Source organism: Ranitomeya imitator, chromosome 2 (genome assembly GCF_032444005.1).
Source record: "Ranitomeya imitator isolate aRanImi1 chromosome 2, aRanImi1.pri, whole genome shotgun sequence".
In the NCBI taxonomy this organism is placed as follows: domain Eukaryota; kingdom Metazoa; phylum Chordata; class Amphibia; order Anura; family Dendrobatidae; genus Ranitomeya; species Ranitomeya imitator.
In genome coordinates, this window is record NC_091283.1 from 157,227,989 (window position 1) to 157,249,664 (window position 21,676).

At 46.9% G+C, this 21,676-nt stretch overlaps 1 protein-coding gene across 2 annotated transcripts in view; it reads left to right on the forward strand.

The window, feature by feature from the left end:
• Positions 1-21,676, forward strand: part of CFAP77 (cilia and flagella associated protein 77) — a 170,463-nt gene that overhangs the window by 109,255 nt on the left and 39,532 nt on the right. For both annotated transcript variants that reach the window (XM_069747582.1, XM_069747581.1), the window contains exon 3: positions 12,174-12,396. In XM_069747582.1, coding sequence (XP_069603683.1) covers positions 12,174-12,396 — 223 coding nt within the window. The remainder of the gene's footprint in view (positions 1-12,173; positions 12,397-21,676) is intronic.

The window sequence follows — 21,676 nt, forward strand, 5'->3', positions numbered from 1 at the left end:
TGTTTTATCAAGACCAAAGTCAGCACAGCCGTCTACCAGGAAATTTTAGAGCACTTCATGCTTCCTCTGCAGACAAGCTTTTTGGAGATGGAAATTTCATTCTCCAGCAGGACTTGGCACCTGTCCACACTGCCAAAAGTACTAATACCTGGTTCACAAACAACAGTATTACTATGCTTGACTGGCAGCAAACTCGCCTGACCCTAACCCCATATAGAATCTATGGGGCATTGTCAAGAGGAAGATGAGACACCAGACCCAACAATGCAGACAAGCTTAAGGCTGCTATCAAAGCAACCTGGGCTTCCAGATCCCCTCAGCAGTGCCACAGGCTGATCGCCTCCATGCCACGCCGCACTGATACAGTAATTGATGTCAAAGGAGCCCCGACCAAGCATTGAGTGCATTTACTAAACATACATTTCAGTAGGCCAACATTTCCGATTTTAAAATCATTTTTCAAGCTGGTGTTATAAAGTATTCTAATTTACTGAGATAATGACTTTTGGGTTTTCATTGGCTGTAAGCCATAATCATCAACAATAACAGAAATAAACATGTGAAATAGATCACTCTGTTTGTAACGACTCTATATAATATATGAGTTTCACTTTTTGTATTGAAGTACTGAAATATATTAACTTTTTTTGATGATATTCTAATTTTTGGAGAAGTGTGTGTGTGTGTGTGTGTGTATATGTGTATATATATATATATATATATCTACTATATAATTGTCTAAGGGTCACTTCCGTTATCTGTCCGTCCTTCTGTCTGTCCTTCTGTCTCACGGATATTCATTGGTCGCGGCCTCTGTCTGTCATGGAATCCAAGTCGCTGATTGGTCGTGGCAAAACGCCCACGACCAATGCCACGACCAATCAGCGATGGGCGCAGTCCGGCGGCAACATGGCCGCTTCATCCTCCCCGCAGTCAGTGCCCGCTCCGTACTCCCCTCCAGTCAGCGCTCACACAGGGTTAATGGCCGCGCTAATGGACCGCATTATGCCGCGGTGTAACGCACTCCATTAACGCTGCTATTAACCCTGTGTGACCAACTTTTTACTATTGATGCTGCCTATGCAGCCTCAATAGTAAAATGATCTAATATTAAAAATAATAAAAAAAAAAAAATCATCATATACTCACATTCCGGCGCCTTTCCCGCTCCTCGCGACGCTCTGGTGACCAGTCCATGCAAGCAGCAGGTTCCGGTGGCAAAGATGGTCATGTGACCGCGACGTCATCACAGGTCCTGCGCCCATACCAACCCTGGGACCGGAAGCTGCCGGGTGCACTGCACGCAGGGCCAGGACTTCAACGGAGGGTGAGTATATGTTTATTTTTTATTTTAAGTCTGTATACTACATGGCTCTGTGCTGTATACTCCGTCGCTGTGCAATATACTACGTGGCTGGGCAATATACTACGTGGCTGGGCAATATACTACGTGGCTGGGCAATATACTATGTGACTGGGCAATATACCACTTGGACATGCATATTCTAGAATACCCGATGCGTTAGAATCGGGCCACCATCTCGTGTGTATATATATATATATATATATATATATATATATATATATATATATATATATATATATACACACACACACACATACACACACTATTCAAAAAAATAAAGGTAACACTAAAATCCCACATCCTAGATATCACTGAATGAAATATTCCAGTTGTAAATCTTTATTCATTACATAGTGGAATGTGTTGAGAACGATAAAACCTAAAAATGATCAACGTAAATCACAACTAATATCCCATGGAGGTGTGGAGTTGGAATGATGCTCAAAATCAAAGTAGAAAATGAAGTTACAGGCTGATCCAACTTCAGTTAACATGCCTCAAGACAAAGAAATGATCCTCTGTAGTGTGTGTGGCCTCCACATGCCTGTATGACCTCCCTACAATGCCTGGGCATGCTCCTGATGAGGTGGCGGATGGTCTCCTGAGGGATCTCCTCCCAGACCTGGACTAAAACATCCGCCAATTCCTGGACAGTCTGTAGTGCAACGTGACGTTGGTGGATGGTGTGGGAGACATGATGTCCCAGATGTGTTCAATTGGATTCAGGTCTGGGGAACGGGCGGGCCAGTCCATAGCTTCAATGCCTTCATCTTGCAGGAACTGCTGACACACTCCAGCCACATGAGGTCTGGCATAGTCCTTCATTATGAAGAACCCAGGACAACTGCACCAGCATATGGACCCACAATAGGTCTGACAATCTTATCTCGGTACCTAATGGCAGTCAAGCTACCTCTGGAGCACATGGAGGGCTGTGCGGCCCTCCAAAGAAATGCCACTCAACACCATTACTGACCCACTGCCAAACCCGTCATGCTGAAGGATGTTGTAGGCAGCAGATTGCTCTCCACGGCGTCTCCAGACTCTTTCACGCCTGTCACATGTGCTCAGTGTGAACCTGCTTTCATTCGTGAAGAGCACAGGGCACCAGTGGCGAATTTGCCACTCCTGCTGTTCTGTGGCAAATGCTAAGCATCCTGCACAGTGTTGGGCTGTGAGCATAACCCTCATCTGTGGACGTCGGGCACTCAGACCACCCTCATGGAGTCGGTTTCTAACCGTTTGTGCAGACACATACACATTTGTTGCCTGCTGGAGGTAATTTTGCAGTGCTCTGGCAATGTTCCTCCTTGCATAAACGCTGAGGTAGCGGTCCTGCTGCTGGGTTGTTGCTCTCCTACGGCCCCCTCTACGTCTCCTGGTGTACTGGCCTGTCTCTTAGTAGCGCCTCCAGCCTCTGGACACTACGCTGACATACACAGCAAACCTTCTTGCCACAGCTCGCATTGATGTGCCATCCTGGATGAGCTGCACTACCTGAGCCACTTGTGTGGGTTGTAGAGTCCGTCTCATGCTACCACGAGTGTGAAAGCACAACCAACATTCAAAAGAGACCAAAACATCAGCCAGAAAGCATTGGTACTGAGATGTGGTCTGTGGTCCCCACCTGCAGAACCACTCCTTTATTGAGTGTGTCTTGATAATTGGCAATAATTTCCATCTGTTTTCTATTCCATTTACACAACAGCAGGTGAAATTGATTTTCAAACAGTGTTGCTTCCTCAGTGGACAGTTTGATTTCACAGAAGTTTGTTTTACTTTGAGTTATATTCTGTTGTTTGGTTTCCTTTATTTTTTTTGAGCTGTGTGTGTGTGTGTGTGTGTGTGTGTGTGTGTGTGTGTGTGTATACACACACACACACACACACACACACACACACACACACACACACACACACACACACACACACACACACACAGTACACACCAAAAGTTTGGACACACCTTTTAATTTACAGATTTTTCTGTATTTTTATGACAATGAAAACTGTACATTGACACTGAAGGCATCAAAACTATTATTATTAACTATTACTATTAAATTAACACATGTGGAATTATATACTTAACAAAAAAAAGTGTAAAATAACTGAAATTATGTCTTATATTCTAGGTTCTACAAAGTAGCCAACTTTTGCTTTGATGACTGCTTTGCACACTCTTGGCATTCTCTTGATTGGGTTCAGGTCTGATGACTGTGGAGACCAGGTCATCTGGCGTAGCACCCCATCACTCTCCTTCTGGGTCAAATAGCCCTTACACAGCCTGGAGGTGTGTTTGGGGTCATTGTCCTGTTGAAAAATAAATGATGGTCCAACTAAACGCAAACCGGATGGAATAGCATGCCACTGCAAGATGCTGTGGTAGCCATGCTGGTTCAGTATGCCTTCAATTTTGAATAAATCCTAACAGTGTCACCAGCAAAGCACCCCCACTCCATCACACCTCCTCCTCCATGCTTCACGGTGGGAACCAGGCATGTAGAGTCCATCCGTTCACCTTTTCTGCCTCGCACAAAGACACGGTGGTTGGAACCAAAGATCTCAAATTTGGACTCGTCAGACCAAAGCACAAATTTCCACTGGTCTAATGTCCATTCCTTGTGTTCTTTAGCCCAAACAAGTCTCTTCTGCTTGTTGCCTGTTCTTAGCAGTGGTTTCCTAGCAGCTATTTTACCATGAAGGCCTGCTGCACAAAGTCTCCTCTTAACAGTTACCCTCTCCTAGTGTTTCATCACCCATCCCCTGCAGACTGTGAGCCCTCGCGGGCAGGGTCCTCCCTCCTTATGTACCCGTGTGCCTGTTATCTGCTCATGTTTATTGTATTTGTCTATATTTGCCTCGTATTCACATGTAAAGCCCCATGGAATAAATGGCGCTCTAAAAATGTATAATAATAATAATAACAGTTGTTGTAGAGATGTGTCTGCTGCTAGAACTCTGTGTGGCATTGACCTGGTCTCTAATCTGAGCTGCTGTTAACCTGCGATTTCTGAGGCTGGTGACTCCGATAAACTTATCCTCAGAAGCAGAGGTGACTCTTGGTCTTTCTTTCCTGGAGCGGTCCTCATGTGAGCCAGTTTCTTTGTAGCGCTTGATGGTTTTTCCACTGCACTTGGGGACACTTTCAAAGTTTTCCCAATTTTTCGGACTGACTGACCTTCATTTCTTAAAGTAATGATGGCCACTCGTTTTTCTTTACTTAGCTGTTTTTTTCTTGCCATAATACAAATTCTAACAGTCTGTTCAGTAGGACTATCAGCTGTGTATCCACCAGACTTCTGCACAACACAACTGATGGTCCCAACTCCATTTATAAGGCAAGAAATCCCACTTATTAAACCTGACAGGGCACACCTGTGAAGTGAAAACCATTCCCGGTTACTACCTCTTGAAGCTCATCAAGAGAATGCCAAGAGTGTGCAAAGCAGTCCTCAAAGCAAAAGGTGGCTACTTTGAAGAACCTAGAATATAAGGCCGGGATCACACATGCGAGAAGTACGTCCGAATCTCGCATGGTAATACCCGGCATTGCTGCCGTCACTCAGGAGCGGAGAGTGCAGCCGCACGCTTCGCTCCAGAGAGACGGCAGCAGTGCCGGGTATTACCATGCGAGATTCGGACGTACTTCTCGCATGTGTGATCCCAGCCTAAGACATATTTTCAGTTGTTTCACACTTTTTTGTTAAGTATATAATTCCACATGTGTTAATTCATACAGTAGTTTTGATGCCTTCAGTGTGAATTTACAATTTTCATACTCATGAAAATACAGAAAAATCTTTAAATGAGGTGTGTCCAAATTTTTGGTCTGTACTGTGTGTGTGTGTGTGTGTGTGTGTGTGTGTGTGTGTGTGTGTGTGTGTGTATATACATAATATATACGGTGTATATATAAATATATATATATAGATATATATCTAGATATCTAGCTCTAGATATATATATATATATATATCTATATCTATCTATATATATAATTGTCTAAGGGTTTTTCCTTCTGTCTGTCTGTCTGTCCTGGAAATCCCGCGTCTCTGATTGGTCGAGGCCGCCAAGCATCGACCAATCAGCGACAGGCACAGCGACGATGATGTCATAAAGGACGTAGACATCCCGCACAGTATCGACGTAGATGTCATAATGGTTGCCATGGCGACGATGATGTCATAAAGGTTGCCTCGACCAATCAGCGACGGGCACAGTCTGCCGCGAATTCTGGAATCATCATTATCCATATACTACGGGGACATGCATATTCTAGAATACCCGATGCGTTAGAATCGGGCCACAATCTAGTATATACATAATTGTCTAAGGGGTACTTCCGTCTGTCTGTCCTTCTGTCACGGTTATTCGTTCGCTGATTGGTCTCGGCAGCTGCCTGTCATGGCTGCCGCAACCAATCAGCGACGCGCACAGTCTGGAAGAAAATGGCCGCTCCTTACTCCCCGCACTGACTGCCCGGCGCCCGCATACACCCCTCCGCTCACTGCTCACACAGGGTTAATGCCCGCGGTAATGGACTGCGTTATGCCGCGGGTAACGCACTCCGTTACCGCTGTTATTAACCCTGTGTGACCAAGTTTTTTACTATTGACGCGGCCTATGCAGCGCCAATAGTAAAAACATCTAATGTTAAAAATAATAAAAAACGATTATATACTCACCTACGCCGCCTTTCCCGCTCCTCGCGATACAACCGCCACGTTCCGTTGGCACAGATCGTCTGGCAGAAGGACCTGCCGGAACGTCACGGTCATGTGACTGTGACGTCATCACAGGCCCTGCGTGCCTGCGCGAGCAGGACCTGCCGTGACGTCACGGTCATGTGACCGCGACATCATCATAGGCCCTGCGCGAGCAGGCTGGGACCGGAAGCTGCCACCTGTACCTCGCACAGGTGACAGAACTACAAGGGGCCCTCGGATCGGAAGGTGAGTATGTTTATTTTTTATTTTTTAACCGGTGACATACGTGGCTAGGCAATATACTAAGTGGCTGGGCAATATGCTACGTGGCTCTGTGCTGTATACTATGTGGCTGGGCAATATACTACGTGACTGGGCAATATACTACGTGACTGGGCAATATACTACGTGACTGGGCAATATACTACGTGGCTGGGCAATATACTACGTGACTGGGCAATATACTACGGGGCTGGGCAATATACTATGTGACTGGGCAATATACTATGTGACTGGGCAATATACTACGTGACTGGGCAATATACTACGTGGCTGGGCAATATACTACGTCGCTGGGCAATATACTACGTGGCTGCGTGGACATGCATATTCTAGAATACCCGATGCGTTAGAATCGGGCCACCATCTAGTACAGGGGTCCCCAACTCCAGTCCTCAAGGCCCACCAACATGTCATGTTTTCAGGATTTCCTTAGTCTTGCCCAGGTAATAATTGCATCACCTGTGCAATGCAAAGGAAATCCTGAAAGCATGACCTGTTGGTGGGCCTTGAGGACTGGAGTTGGGGACCCCTGATCTAGTATATATATATATATATAATATTGTAGCGTTTCCCTTACTACGGGTCTTGGGGGACTATCGCATGGCATGGGAATAACGCATACAGGCACGGTTACTGTTATGAACTGGTGATTCAGAACCACAATGGACCTAGTGGTTAAGAGCACGCAAAGTGACCTGATAATTACTAATAACATAGGACGAGCTCTGAGACGTGGGAACTCTGCTGACCGCAATCCCTAATCCTATCATACCACACTAGAGGTAGCCGTGGAGCGCTCCTGACCAGACCTAGGCGCCTCGGGCACAGCCTGAGAAACTAGCTAGCCCTGAAGATAGAAAAATAAGCCTACCTTGCCTCAGAGAAATTCCCCAAAGGAAAAGGCAGCCCCCCACATATAATGACTGTGAGTAAAGATGAAAATACAAATATAGAGATGAAATAGATTTTAGCAAAGTGAGGCCCGACTTACTGAATAGACCGAGGATAGGAAAGATAGCTTTGCGGTCTGCACAAAAACCTACAAACAACCACGCAGAGGGCGCAAAAAGACCCTCCGCACCGACTAACGGTACGGAGGTGCTCCCTCTGCGTCTCAGAGCTTCCAGCAAGCAAGAAAAACCAATATAGCAAGCTGGACAGAAAATATAGCAAACAAAAGTAACACAAGCAAAACTTAGCTTATGCAGGGCAGACAGGCCACAAGAACGATCCAGGAGAGAGCAAGACCAATACTGGAACATTGACTGGAGGCCAGGAACAAAGAACTAGGTGGAGTTAAATAGAGCAGCACCTAACGACTTAACCTCGTCACCTGAGGAAGGAAACTCAGAAGCCGCAGCCCCACTCACATCCACCAGAGGAAGCTCATAGACAGAACCAGCCGAAGTACCACTCATGACCACAGGAGGGACCTTGACCACAGAATTCACAACAGGTTACTTCACATAAGCAGGCAATTCGGTTTATTTAAGCCCCGCATAAACCAGATAGAGTACAGTCGGCTTCATTACATCCATGAAACATGATAGGACATCAGACAGTTCATATAGCAGATAGGCTTCTCTGCCGTATATTATAATCCCCTTGTCCGGGGTTACTTTTCAGGAGTTCCACTCCTCACACTGACTTCACGTCAGCCCCAGGTCCTCAACACAGACCGTCCAGGTCCACGGTCTTCAGGTTCTTCCAGGACCTATAGCACACAGGCCACACAGTGCCAAAGCCCAACCATGTGCTGTTCAGGAATCCTATTCCCAGGACTTCCAACACAGGCTTTCAGGGCCTTGCACTTGGACCATTCAGATCCAAACACCGGAACCATGTGACCCACACCCTGGTCACATTACATACCCGTAACCACTCCCTTGGGTGGGCGTGTGGGTGTGTGTGGCTAGTTTGACCCTCCCATCTCTCATAACTAGCCCTGCCAGTGTCCCTTTGGAACTAAACATTTACACATGGGACTATAGGTCCCAGACCACAACACAACTTCTGACTGACAGTGCAGAGTGTACCGGCCACCTACAATTCTGCCGGACTTTGTCTTATCACAATTATGCCTCCAAGTGCATCTTGAAGTGCACACGCAGCGCCCCCTGGCTGTAACATTGGTCACTGCACCACTATATATATATATATATATATATATATATATATATATATATATACATACACACACACACACACACACACACACACACACACACACACACACACACACACACACACACACACACACACACATATATATATCTATCTATATATATATATATATATATACACACACATATATATATCTATATATATATATATATATATGCACACACATATATATATATATATATATATATATATACATCTCTGTCCCTCTATCTATTATCTATCTATACAGTGGCATGTAAAAGTTTGGACACCCCTGGTCAAAATTCATGTCCCCGCTTAATTGTAAAGTGCTGCGGAATATGTTGGCGCTGTATACATAACAATTATTATTATTATTATTGTGAACAGTTAAGCAAATTGAAGATAAAATTTGTAATGACTCTATATAATATGAGATTCACTTTTTGTCTTGAAGAACTGAAATAAATTAACTTTTTGCTGCCACATCTCACATATAATACACAACTAATGTTGCCACATGTCACATATAATACATGATTAATTCTGCCACATGTCACGTATAATACATAGTAACATACCGTATATACTCGAGTATAAGCCGAGATTTTCAGCCCAAATTTTTGGGCTGAAAGTGCCCCTCTCGGCTTATACTCGAGTCAAGGTGGGTGGCAGGGTGAGGGGGTGAGGGCGCTGAGGTATACTTACCTAGTCCCAGCGATCCTCGCGCTGTCCCTGCCGTCCCACGGTCTTCTGTGCTGCAGCTTCTTCCCCTCTTCAGCGGTCACGTGGGACCGCTCATTACAGAAATGAATAGGCGGCTCCACCTCCCGTAGGGGTGGAGCCGCCTATTCATTTCTCTAATCAGCGCTGCCGGTGACCGCTGATTAGAAAAAGAAGCTGCGGCACCGAAGACCAGCTGTGACAGGCGGGGAGCCGGACGTCGGGACCAGGTAAGTATTTAATAGTCACCTGTCCACGTTCCAGCCGCCGGGCGCCGCTCCATCTTTCCGGCGCCTCCATCTTCCCGGCGTCTGCGCTCTGACTTTTCAGGTCAGAGGGCGCGATGACGCGTATACTGTGCGCGGCGCCCTCTGCCTGATCAGTCAGCAAAGAGACGCTGGGAAGATGGAGGCGCCGGAACGAGACGCCGGGAGCTGCAATCAAGAGAGGTGAGTATGGCTTTTTTTTTTTTTTTTACTGCAGCAGCAGTGGCCATGGCAGAGCTTTATATAGGGAACTATGAACGGTGCAGAGCATATATGGGGCACAGCTATAGGAAACTATGAACGGTGCAGAGCATATATGGGGCACAGCTATAGGGAACAATGAACGGTGCAGAGCACTATATGGGGCACAGCTATAGGGAACAATGAACGGTGCAGAGCACTATATGGGTCACAGCTATAGGCAACAATGAACGGTGCAGAGCACTGTATGGGGCACAGCTATAGGGAAATAATGAACGGTGCAGAGCACTGTATGGGGCACAGCTATAGGGACAATCATGAATGGTGCAGAGCACTATGTGGGGCACAGCTATGGGGCAAGAATGATCTATTTTTATTTTTTGAAATTCACCGGTAAATGCTGCATTTCCACCCTAGGCTTATACTCGAGTCAATAAGTTTTCCCAGTTTTTGTGGCAAAATTAGGGGGGTCGGCTTATACTCGGGTCGGATTATACTCGAGTATATACGGTAGTTATTAAGGTTGAAGGAAGACTTTAAGTCCATCTAGTTCAACCCATAGCCTAACCTAACATGCCCTAACATGTTGATCCAGAAGAAGGCAAAAAAAAACCATGTGGCAAAAAGCAAGCTCCACATTGGGGGAAAAAATTCCTTCCCGACTCCATGTACGGCAATCAGACTAGTTCCCTGGATCAACACCCTATCAAGGAATCTACTATATATAACCTGTAGCATTATACTTTTCAAGAAAGGTATCCAGTCCCCTCTTAAATTTTAGTAACGAATCACTCATTACAACATCATACGGCAGAGAGTTCCATAGTCTCACTGCTCTTACAGTAAAGAATCCGCGTCTGTTATTATGCATAAACCTTTTTTCCTCCAAACGCAGAGGATGCCCCCTTGTCCCTGTTTCAGGTCTATGATTAAAAAGATCATCAGAAAGGTCTTTGTACTGTCCCCTCATATATTTATACATTAAAATAAGATCACCCCTTAGCCTTCGTTTTTCCAAACTAAATAGCCCCAAGTGTAATAACCTATCTTGGTATTGCAGACCCCCCAGTCCTCTAATAACCTTGGTTGCTCTTCTCTGCACCCGTTCCAGTTCAGCTATGTCTTTCTTATACACCGGAGACCAGAACTGTGCACAGTATTCTAAGTGTGGTCGAACTAGTGACTTGTATAGAGGTAAAATGATGTTCTCCTCATGAGCATCTATGCCTCTTTTAATGCATCCCATTATTTTATTTGCCTTTGTAGCAGCTGCCTGACACTGGCCACTAAATATGAGTTTGTCAGCCACCCATACACCCAGGTCTTTTTCATTGACGGTTTTGCCCAGAGTTTTAGAATTAAGCAGATAGTTATACATCTTATTACTTCTACCCAAGTGCATGACCTTACATTTATCCCCATTAAAGCTCATTTGCCATTTATCAGCCCAAGCTTCTAGTTTACATAAATCATCCTGTAATATAAAATTGTCCTCCTCTGTATTGATCACCCTGCAGAGTTTAGTGTCATCTGCAAATATTGAAATTCTACTCTGAATGCCCCCTACAAGGTCATTAATAAATGTTAAAAGAGGGCCCAATACTGACCCCTGTGGTACCCCACTGCTAACCGCGACCCAGTCCGAGTGTGCTCCATTAATAAACACCCTTTGTTTCCTATCCCTGAGCCAGCTCTTAACCCATTTACACATATTTTCCCCTACCCCCTTCTCATTTTATGTATCAACCTTTTGTGTGGCACCGTATCAAAAGCTTTTGAAAAGTCTATATACACTACATCCACTGGGTTCCCGTGGTCCAGTCCGGAACTTACCTCTTCATAGAAACTGATCAAATTAGTCTAGCAGGAACGGTCCCTAGTAAACCCATGTTGGTATTGGGTCATGAGGTTATTATTGAGGTTATTCCTCTTCAGATACTCCAGCATAGCATCCCTTACGTGATCAGTTTCGCCACATATCACTTATAATACACAATTCTGCCACATATCACATAGCAACAAAAGGCAGAAAAAATGCAGCCAAATCTAGCAATATAGGTCAGAAAACTAGTGCACTTTTTTCTCACGTAACATCTAATACATAATCAATGCCACCATGTGTAATACATGTTTAATGCCGCCACATATCCTATATTATACAGTTAATGCCGCCATCTATAATACACAATGCCACCACATATAATACAAGATTAATGCCGCCACCTACAATACATGGTTAATGCCACCACATATAGTACACGATTAATGCCGCCACATATAATACACGATTAATGCCACCACATATAGTACACGATTAATGCCGCCACATACAATACACGGTTAATGCCGCCACATATAGTACACGATTAATGCAGCCACATATTATACACAATTAATGCCACCACATATAGTACACAATGAATTCCGCCACATATTATACACTATTAATGCCGCCTCTGATGCTCCCTTTCTTCTCCATGATCAGCCATCGGACACTGGCAGTCAGTGGAGGCCAAGGCTCATCAGAGGAAGCTGGAGAGTAACTTCATCGCCCTAAACCGGGAAGCGGTGAAGTCCGGACTGGTGACTGTGGCCGAACATCAAGCTTTCCGCAACACCCATAACATCTGGCGCCCAATCAATGAAGGTCGGGTGAAACCGCGCAGCCTGCGCCTCCCGCAAGACATGGCCTACGGCATCTGCACCAGGTGAGCGTCAGAACTATCTGGAAAATACATGCCGCCATATTGTATAGGAAACCGTACATTCAGAGCTTGTGGAAAGCTGAGTCACTACCCTAGTAATGGGGACCTTTGGGTATTATTTAAAGGAGAAGTGTTCTTCTTTTTTTCTCTGATAGTGTGGACAGTACAAAGAGATCAGGTTTCTGTAAATGGAAGTTTGTAAAGTTTCTTCAGCGCGAGCGACTCCGGCGTTCTCCATAGGAAGTGGTGTTCACCTCGACCTGTTATTCCTCATTCCGGGGATAGAAATAGCGTGCCTTTCGTCTCCCGCCAATCCTATTACGTCTCGTGGAATTTTAAAAGGTTCAGCGTAAAACCGCAGCCACCGGGGTCCAATCCAGCAAAGTGCTTCACTCCCGCGGATCCTCAGAATCCCATCCCGGCCCCCCCAGTGGTAAATCTGTCTGATCAGAGGTGTTGGCCCCCACCTGGGCGCCACTTCACCTCTTGCCATGCACTTTAGATAAGAGCCCATGAAGGTGGCCTGTAGTTCCGAGGGCGCAGGAGAGGACACTTACAGGTGTAAATTGGCCATAGTAGCAATTTACAGGAGTTGGAACAACATTGCGTCCAGGTGGGAACGGCAAGAGGTGCTGAGAGGACACGGCCATGCTGCACCACCGGCAATTAGCTCTGTCTCCAAAAAAAATATCCTCCAATACTATGTCCATATTAAGGCTGAACACCCCTGCACTTGTAATGGACTGATCCATAATCATTGTCTAAGTCTATAGTCACCTGGGCCAGGTCATTAGAACCATGGGGAGGGCAATGGTATTGCAGTCTTGTGTTCTGGCAGATAGAGTGTAGGTGACGAGCGGCCATATTGCTTGTCACTTTTCTAGATACTGATATAACTGAAAAATAAAGAGAATCACTGGCACTGGCAGGATAAGGAACACACAGCTGCTTCCTTCTAGAAATCATCACCACCTATACTCAGGTCATGCACTGCGTTGCAATACCAGATGCAGCCTGAGTATAGGTGTGGCGCTGTTTCTGGAAGCTGGCAGCCATGTTTGTTTTTTTTAACTCTATGTTGGGACTCCTTGGGTAGCAGAAGGTTAACTATCCGGGGGAGTCTGAGCTGATGCGCCGGGCGCTTGTGAGGAGTAAATGGGGCTCCATAGATGCAAATTGAATGGATTTTAAAATGGTATTTAATGACGATTTTCATAGCCGACATTAACATTAATTGCAGCCAAATGAATCCGTTCCATTACTCGGCGCTTAGATGCAAACAGCCCGGCCATAAAGCTTTATCATGATCAGCCCGGAGCCGCTGCCGTGTGACAGCGCCGCGCTGCAAAGTGCCCGCAAAGTGGCCTTTTATGGATCAAAGTGTCCCCCGAGCGGCCACCAATCAGCATCAATTCTGCTGTATTCCTCCATAAATGCAGGTTACATCGTGGAAGGAGACTGCGGCCGCGGATTAGAGGCGGTCAGCGCCTGGCGGTTTAGGAGAGAGAATGGCGCACCATTCCGATCACCCCATTACGCTCCCAGGCTATGGAGAGCTTCCCACAACTGGGGGTCGAATCAAGAGCAAGATGCTGGGGGGCACCGCGAAGCATGGTAGCGCCTGGGTTTTGTTTGGCCCCTTCATTCGTCTTTTTATGGAGAGGGCGGCTCGAGAACAATTTTTGCCATCCAAATAGCTGTGGGAATGGGACCAGCCAGGCTTTCCAAAAAATGGCCACACTGAACCGGTGCTGCGGCGTGTGCTTGGAGGCGCTACATTGATCCCACGCATGAGGTTCAGGTCTGTGCAACTCTTCAGGTTTATTGTTTTTTTACCAAAATAAAAAGGAGGCGGCCATATTTGTTTGTGCAAGGATGAGAGAAGACTTTTTCGTCCTTCCAAGGTATTTTTTTTTTTCTAACATTGCTTCCAGGCCATGAGTCATGCTTAGATCAATTTCATAAAATGTCACCACCAGGGGGCGCTGACAGGACGCTGACCTCAAAGGAGGAGCTCCCCCGAGATTTGTATGTCTGCTGTGTTCAGCTTGCACTGCTATACACTGTGACAAACCCTCAGCTGTGAGAAGTAAATCACCCCACACCCGCCTTCAGTTCGTCACACCTTATATTAGGGGTTTTTTGAGCCTTAGCAATAATGGATCTGAATATCCATGCGCTTGATGAAGTCTCTTGTACCACTCCAGCTGTTTTTTGCCCATGAATGACTACGAGTAAATAATCCCGTAATATAAAGGAGAGTCATAATAATACCTAATCCTAGAGGGCGGGTCTTCTGGGATATGTAGTTCTTCATTTGTTGCCTGCACTTATTCTAGAGTCTTGTTAATCTGTTGCCAGTGCGGGTGGAAGCATTAACGATTCTGCAGAGCTGTCACTCAGGATCCTGTGTCCTCACATGTCAGAAATCTATCTGAAGCTGTCAATCCTGCGAAAAAAATGGCAAAACGTAGAATCCTGACTGACGGGCGTATCCGAGCCGAGAGATGTATCCTGCAGCGTGATCATCTATTCTTACCTTGAACTGTGTGACGGCACCAAGAATGGTATCACACAGAGTAAGCTTAGATACGCAGCTCTGCAGACAATATCACATAGCATAGGCTTAGATACATAGCTCAGAAGACAGTGTTAGGCAGGATAGGATTAGATACACGGCTCAGCAAGCAGTATCACACAGAATAGGATTAGATACTTAGCTCAGCAGACAGTATCACACAGGATAGGATTAGATATATACGGCCCAGCAGACAGTATCACACAGGATAGGATTAGATACACGGCTCAGCAGGCAGTATCACACAAGATGGGTTTAGATACACGGCTCAGCAGACAGTATCACACAGGATAGGATTAGATACACAGCTCAGCAGGCAGTATCACACAGGAGAGGATTAGATACACGGCTCAGCAGACAGTATCACACAGGATAGGATTAGATATATACGGCCCAGCAGACAGTATCACACAGGATAGGATTAGATACACGGCTCAGCAGGCAGTATCACACAAGATGGGTTTAGATACACGGCTCAGCAGACAGTATCACACAGGATAGGATTAGATACACAGCTCAGCAGGCAGTATCACACAGGAGAGGATTAGATACACGGCTCAGCAGACAGTATCACACAGGATAGGATTAGATATATACGGCCCAGCAGACAGTATCACACAGGATAGGATTAGATACACGGCTCAGCAGGCAGTATCACACAAGATGGGTTTAGATACACGGCTCAGCAGACAGTATCACACAGGATAGGATTAGATACACAGCTCAGCAGGCAGTATCACACAGGAGAGGATTAGATACACGGCTCAGCAGACAGTATCACACAGGATAGGAGTATATACACGGCTCAGCAGACAGTATCACACAGGGTAGGAGTATATACATGGCTCAGCAGGCAGTATCACACAGGATAGGATTAGATACACGGCTCAGCAGACACTATCACACAGAGTAGGATTAGATACACGGCTCAGCAGAAGGTATCATATAATAGGATTAGATACACAGCTCACCAGACATCACTCAGAATAGGATTAGATACAGGAGGTCATCAGATGGTATCACATATTAGGATTAGATACACAATTCAGCAGACCTTCTCACCCAGGATAGGATTAGATACGGGCAATCATCAGACGGCATCATATATTGGGATTAGATACACTGTCCTAGAGTACATCTGAGTTGGGTTCAGTGATAAATTCTCAGTAAATGATTCTTGATCTAAATCCTGGTTCCTGAATATAGAGGCCCTCGTTCCCCGGCTGTGTAGCCCCCTTGTTGTGGTACAGTGAGTCTGATCATTAGGGGAGGCTGTGCTAATCAGTGTGTGGATACACCCGGTGATCTGTCTCTGAATTATCCAGCTTTATATTCATTTATGTGCTTATTATAATTTACAGCAGATCAGACCTGATACATTACTGTAATCATATTCTGATAATCCGCGCCAATATCCACACAGTGAATACACAATACACCCACTGTTCAATCTGTGTAGGGTATCACAGGCTTAGATACAGCAGCGCTGAGGACAGTATCACACTTCTCTCCATCTTCGAGTTCTGATGGTTATGCGCAAAATGTAGGCACTTAAAACCGTGAACAGGGGTCAGCAGGAGCTCCCTATCCAGCCTGAGGCCACTCCTGCAAGCTGCTCTGCGTGTCCTGACCACTTTCTTTCAGGACTGCGATGCTCTGTGTGTCTGACACTTCTCTATCATAACCACAATGCTCTGCATGTCCTGACCCCTCTCTATTATAGCTGCGATGCTCTGCGTATTCTGACCCCTCTCTATCATAGCCGCGATGCTCTGTGTCCTGACCCCTCTCAATCATAGCTGCGATGCTCTGCGTGTCCTGACCCCCCCCCCTCTGTCATAGCTGTGATGCTCCTCGTGTCCTGACCCCTCTCTATCATAGCTGCGATGCTCTGCGTGTCCTGACCCCTCTCTCATAGCTGCGATGCTCTGCGTGTCCTGACCCCTCTCTATCATTGCTGCTATGGTCTGCATGTCCTGACCCCTTTCTATCATAGCTGCGATGCTCTGCGTGTCATGACCCCTCTCTATCATAGCTGCGATGCTCTGCGTGTCCAGACCTCTCTATCAAGGTGCGATGCTCTGCGTGTCCTGACCCTTCTCTATCATAGCTGCGATGCTCTGCGTGTCCTGACCCCCCTCTGTCATAGCTGTGATGCTCTGCGTGTCCTGACCCCCTCTATCATAGCTGCGATGCTCTGCGTACCCTGACCCCCTCTATCATAGCTGCGATGCTCTGCGTGTCCTGACTCCCTCTATCATAGCTGCGATGCTCTGAGTCTCCTGACCCCCTCTATCATAGCTGCGATGCTCTGCGTGTCCTGACCCCTCTCTATCATAGCTGCGATGCTCTGCGTGTCCTGACCCCTCTCTATCATAGCTGCGATGCTCTGCGTGTCCTGACCCCCTCTATCATAGCTGCAATGCTCTGCGTGTCCTGACCCCTTCTATCATATATGCGATGCTCTGCGTGTCCTGACCTCTCTATCATAGCTACGATGCTCTGCGTGTCCTGACCCCTCTCTATCATAGCTGCGATGCTCTGCGTGTCCTGACCCCTCTCTATCATAGCTGCAATGCTCTGCGTGTCCTGACCCCTTCTATCATATATACGATGCTCTGCGTGTCCTGACTCCTCTCTATCATAGCTGCGATGCTCTGCGTGTCCTGACCCCTCTCTATCATAGCTGCGATGCTCTGCGTGTCCTGACCCCTCTCTATCATAGCTGCGATGCTCTGCGTGTCCTGACCCCCCCTCTGTCATAGCTGTGATGCTCTGCGTGTCTTGACCCCCTCTATCATAGCTGTGATGCTCTGCGTGTACTGACCCCCCTCTGTCATAGCCGCGATGTTCTGCGTGTCCTGACCCCTCTATCATAGCTGCAATTCTTGACGTGTCCTGACCCCTCTCTATCATAGCTGCGATGCTCTGCGTGTCCTGACCCCTTCTATCATAGCTGCGATGCTCTGCGTGTCCTGACCCCTTCTATCATAGCTGCGATGCTCTTCGTGTCCTGGCCCCTCTCTATCATAGCTGCTATGCTCTGCGTGTCCTGACCCCTCTCTCATAGCTGCGATGCTCTGCGTGTCCTGACCCCTCTCTATCATAGCTGCGATGCTCTGCATGTCCTGACCTCTCTATCAAGGTGCGATGCTCTGCGTGTCCTGACCCTTCTCTATCATAGCTGCGATGCTCTGCGTGTCCTGACCCTTCTCTATCATAGCTGCGATGCTCTGCGTGTCCTGACCCCCCTCTGTCATAGCTGTGATGCTCTGCGTGTCCTGACCCCCTCTATCATAGCTGCGATGCTCTGCGTACCCTGACCCCCTCTATCATAGCTGCGATGCTCTGCGTGTCCTGACTCCCTCTGTCATAGCTGCGATGCTCTGCGTGTCCTGACCCCTCTCTATCATAGCTGCGATGCTCGGCGTGTCCTGACCCCTCTCTATCATAGCTGCGATGCTCTGTGTGTCCTGACCCCTCTCTATCATATATGCGATGCTCTGCGTGTCCTGACCTCTATCATAGTTGCGATACTCTGCATGTACTGACCCCCCTCTGTCATAGCTGTGATGCTCTGCGTGTCTTGACCCCCTCTATCATAGCTGCGATGCTCTGCGTGTCCTGACCCCTCCATCATAGCTGCGATGCTCTGCGTGTTCGGGCCCCTTTTATCATAGCTGCGATGCTCTGCGTGTCCTGACCCCTCTCTATCATAGCTGCGATGCTCTGTGTGTCTTGACCCCTCTTTGTCATAGCTGTGATGCTCTGCGTGTCCTGGCCGCTCTCTCATAGCTGCAATGCTCTGCGTGTCCTGACCCCTCATAGCTGCGATGCTCTGCGTGTCCTGACCCCTCTTTATCATAGCTGCTATGCTCCGCGTGTCCTGACCCTTCTCTATTATAGCTGCGATGCTCTGCGTGTCCTGACCCCTCTCTGTCATAGCTGCGATGCTCTGCGTGTCCTGACCCCTCTCTATCATAGCTGCGATGCTCTGCGTGTCCTGACCCTTCTCTATCATAGCTGTGATGCTCTGCGTGTCCTGACCCCCTCTATCATAGCTGCGATGCTCTGCGTGTCCTGACTCCTCTCTATCATAGCTGCGATGCTCTGCGTGTCCTGACCCCTTTCTATCATAGCTGCCATGCTCTGCGTGTCCTGACCCCTCTCTATCATAGCTGCGATGCCCTGCGTGTCCTGACCCCTCTCACGACCGGCCATTTTGGACATGCTCTGTCCTGGTGGCGATAGGTCTGTGGCTATTTACCAGCGTTTCATCCACCATTGAAGCTCCGGCAGGTGATGACAATCTGTCACTTGCCGGATTAGCAGGATTTCTGCACCATCCATTGTTCAGTCTTCCAGGGGTTAATCCAGGCCGGTTGCTGCAGTGCTACCCCCTCTCCTTTCCCTTCCTCCTCCTCTTGCTCAGGCTGCTTTCTTGTACCTGTCATATAAAGGACATTTTTCATTTGCTGCCCCCTCCGCACCATCAGACATAGATTTATACTCTCCCTGATGCCTGTGGCATTCACTACTAGGGAGGGGTCATGGGACAATAATGGATGCATTGCGAGGGTCCCTAGGGCTTTGTCCGGCCAGGTACCCTATCCATCAGCCACCAGAACCCATGCCAAGGTCAGCACTAACGAGGCTGTGCCAGCGTCCCGGGCCCCCATGGGGAAAGCTCCAATCAGCATCCTGGAATTCTCGCTGTAACGTGTGATCCTTACTAGGTCTGGCGCGTGGAGGAGGATGTGGTGGATGTACAGGTAAATGCTGAGCCATCGCCTCTTCTTCCTCACATTCCAGAAAATTCCAATTTACCCCCAAAAGCCCAACCACAGAGGGAAGGATGCACCACATGTACCCCCCGCTTCTGTCACTGCACATTCATACATGCTTTCATGTCCAGATAACATATAGCGAGGACAGATGGGGCCTCATCGGTTTTCTGATATCTGGACCAGTGGTAGTTGGCCTCTTGGTTGTCCATTTTGTCCAAAATCTAAATTCCCAGCTTCCTCCTACACCCAATGGTAATAGTAGTGCTGGGAAATTAAAAGTGGGAGACCCAGCACCAAACACTGACATTTTTGTTCTGCTGGAGCCAAATCTGGGGGAAAAAAAAAGTATTACGATTATTCTCTAGTTTGTATGACCATCATCAACCTATATTATACCCCAGAGCTGCACTCACTATTCTGCTGACACAGTCACTGTGTACATATATTACTGATCCTGTACTGATCCTGAGTTACATCCTGTATTAAACCTCAGAGCTGCACTCACTATTCTGCTGACACAGTCACTGTGTACATATATTACATTACTGATCCTGTACTGATCCTGAGATACATCCTGTATTATACTCCAGAGCTGCACTCACTATTCTGCTGGTGCAGTCACTGTGTACATACATTACATTACTGATCCTGTACTGATCCTGAGTTACATCCTGTATTATACTCCAGAGCTGCACTCACTATTCTGCTGACACAGTCACTGTGTACATACATTACATTACTGATCCTGAGATACATCCTGTATTATACTCCAGAGCTGCACTCACCATTCTGCTGACACAGTCACTGTGTACATACATTACTGATCCTGTACTGATCCTGAGTTACATCCTGTATTAAACCTCAGAGCTGCACTCACTATTCTGCTGACACAGTCACTGTGTACATACATTACATTACTGATCCTGTACTGATCCTGAGATACATCCTGTATTATACTCCAGAGCTGCACTTACTATTCTGCTGGTGCAGTCACTGTGCACATACATTACATTACTGATCCTGCGATACATCCTGTATTATACTCCAGAGCTGCACTCACTATTCTGCTGGTGCAGTCACTGTGTACATACATTACATTACTGATCCTGAGTTACATCCTGTATTATACCCCAGAGCTGCACTCACTATTCTGCTGGTGCAGTCATTGTGTGCATACATTACATTACTTATCCTGTACTGATCCTGAGTTACATCCTGCATTCTACTCCAGAGCTGCACTCACTATTCTGCTGGTGCAGTCACTGTGTACATACATTACATTACTGATCCTGAGTTACATCCTGTATTATACTCCAGAGCTGCACTCTCTGTTCTGCTGATGCAGTCACTGTGTACATACATTACATTACTGATCCGGAGTTACATCCTGCATTCTACTCGAGAGCTACACTCGCTAGCTTTTGGTTTATGATCATATATCAGGTGATTGTCGGTGACCATAGTCTTTTCGGGGTAGAGTTTTATCTAGGGACCCCTGGGATCTGTGATGCGCTCACTTGCACCTCTTCCTCCTGCAGCCGCAAAGTCTTGTACTAATTTGGGTAGAACACTAATTGGAGGCGGCGTGGGGAAAGTCTGGGTAAATTGCCGGTGACCTTTCTGTAAGGATTTAGCTTCAGAAGTAAAGTCGTCTCCTCCACCGTCATTAGGCTTCTTTATGCAGGAACAATTAACAAAAAAAAACCCTCAGAGCAACACTCGGCCCATGAAAGCCCAGTGGCTTCGTCACTAATTAGCTGCGGCAGCCGCTGTGAATACGGATGAGCTGCACTCACTTTCCTTGGCTCGGGGTTTGCCGCATCCAACACGTTCTCAGGCCAAGGGGGAACAATTATAGGATGGGCCAAACGGCTGCACAGGTGGTTACCACCATATTTACCTGATCTGCAATAATAGG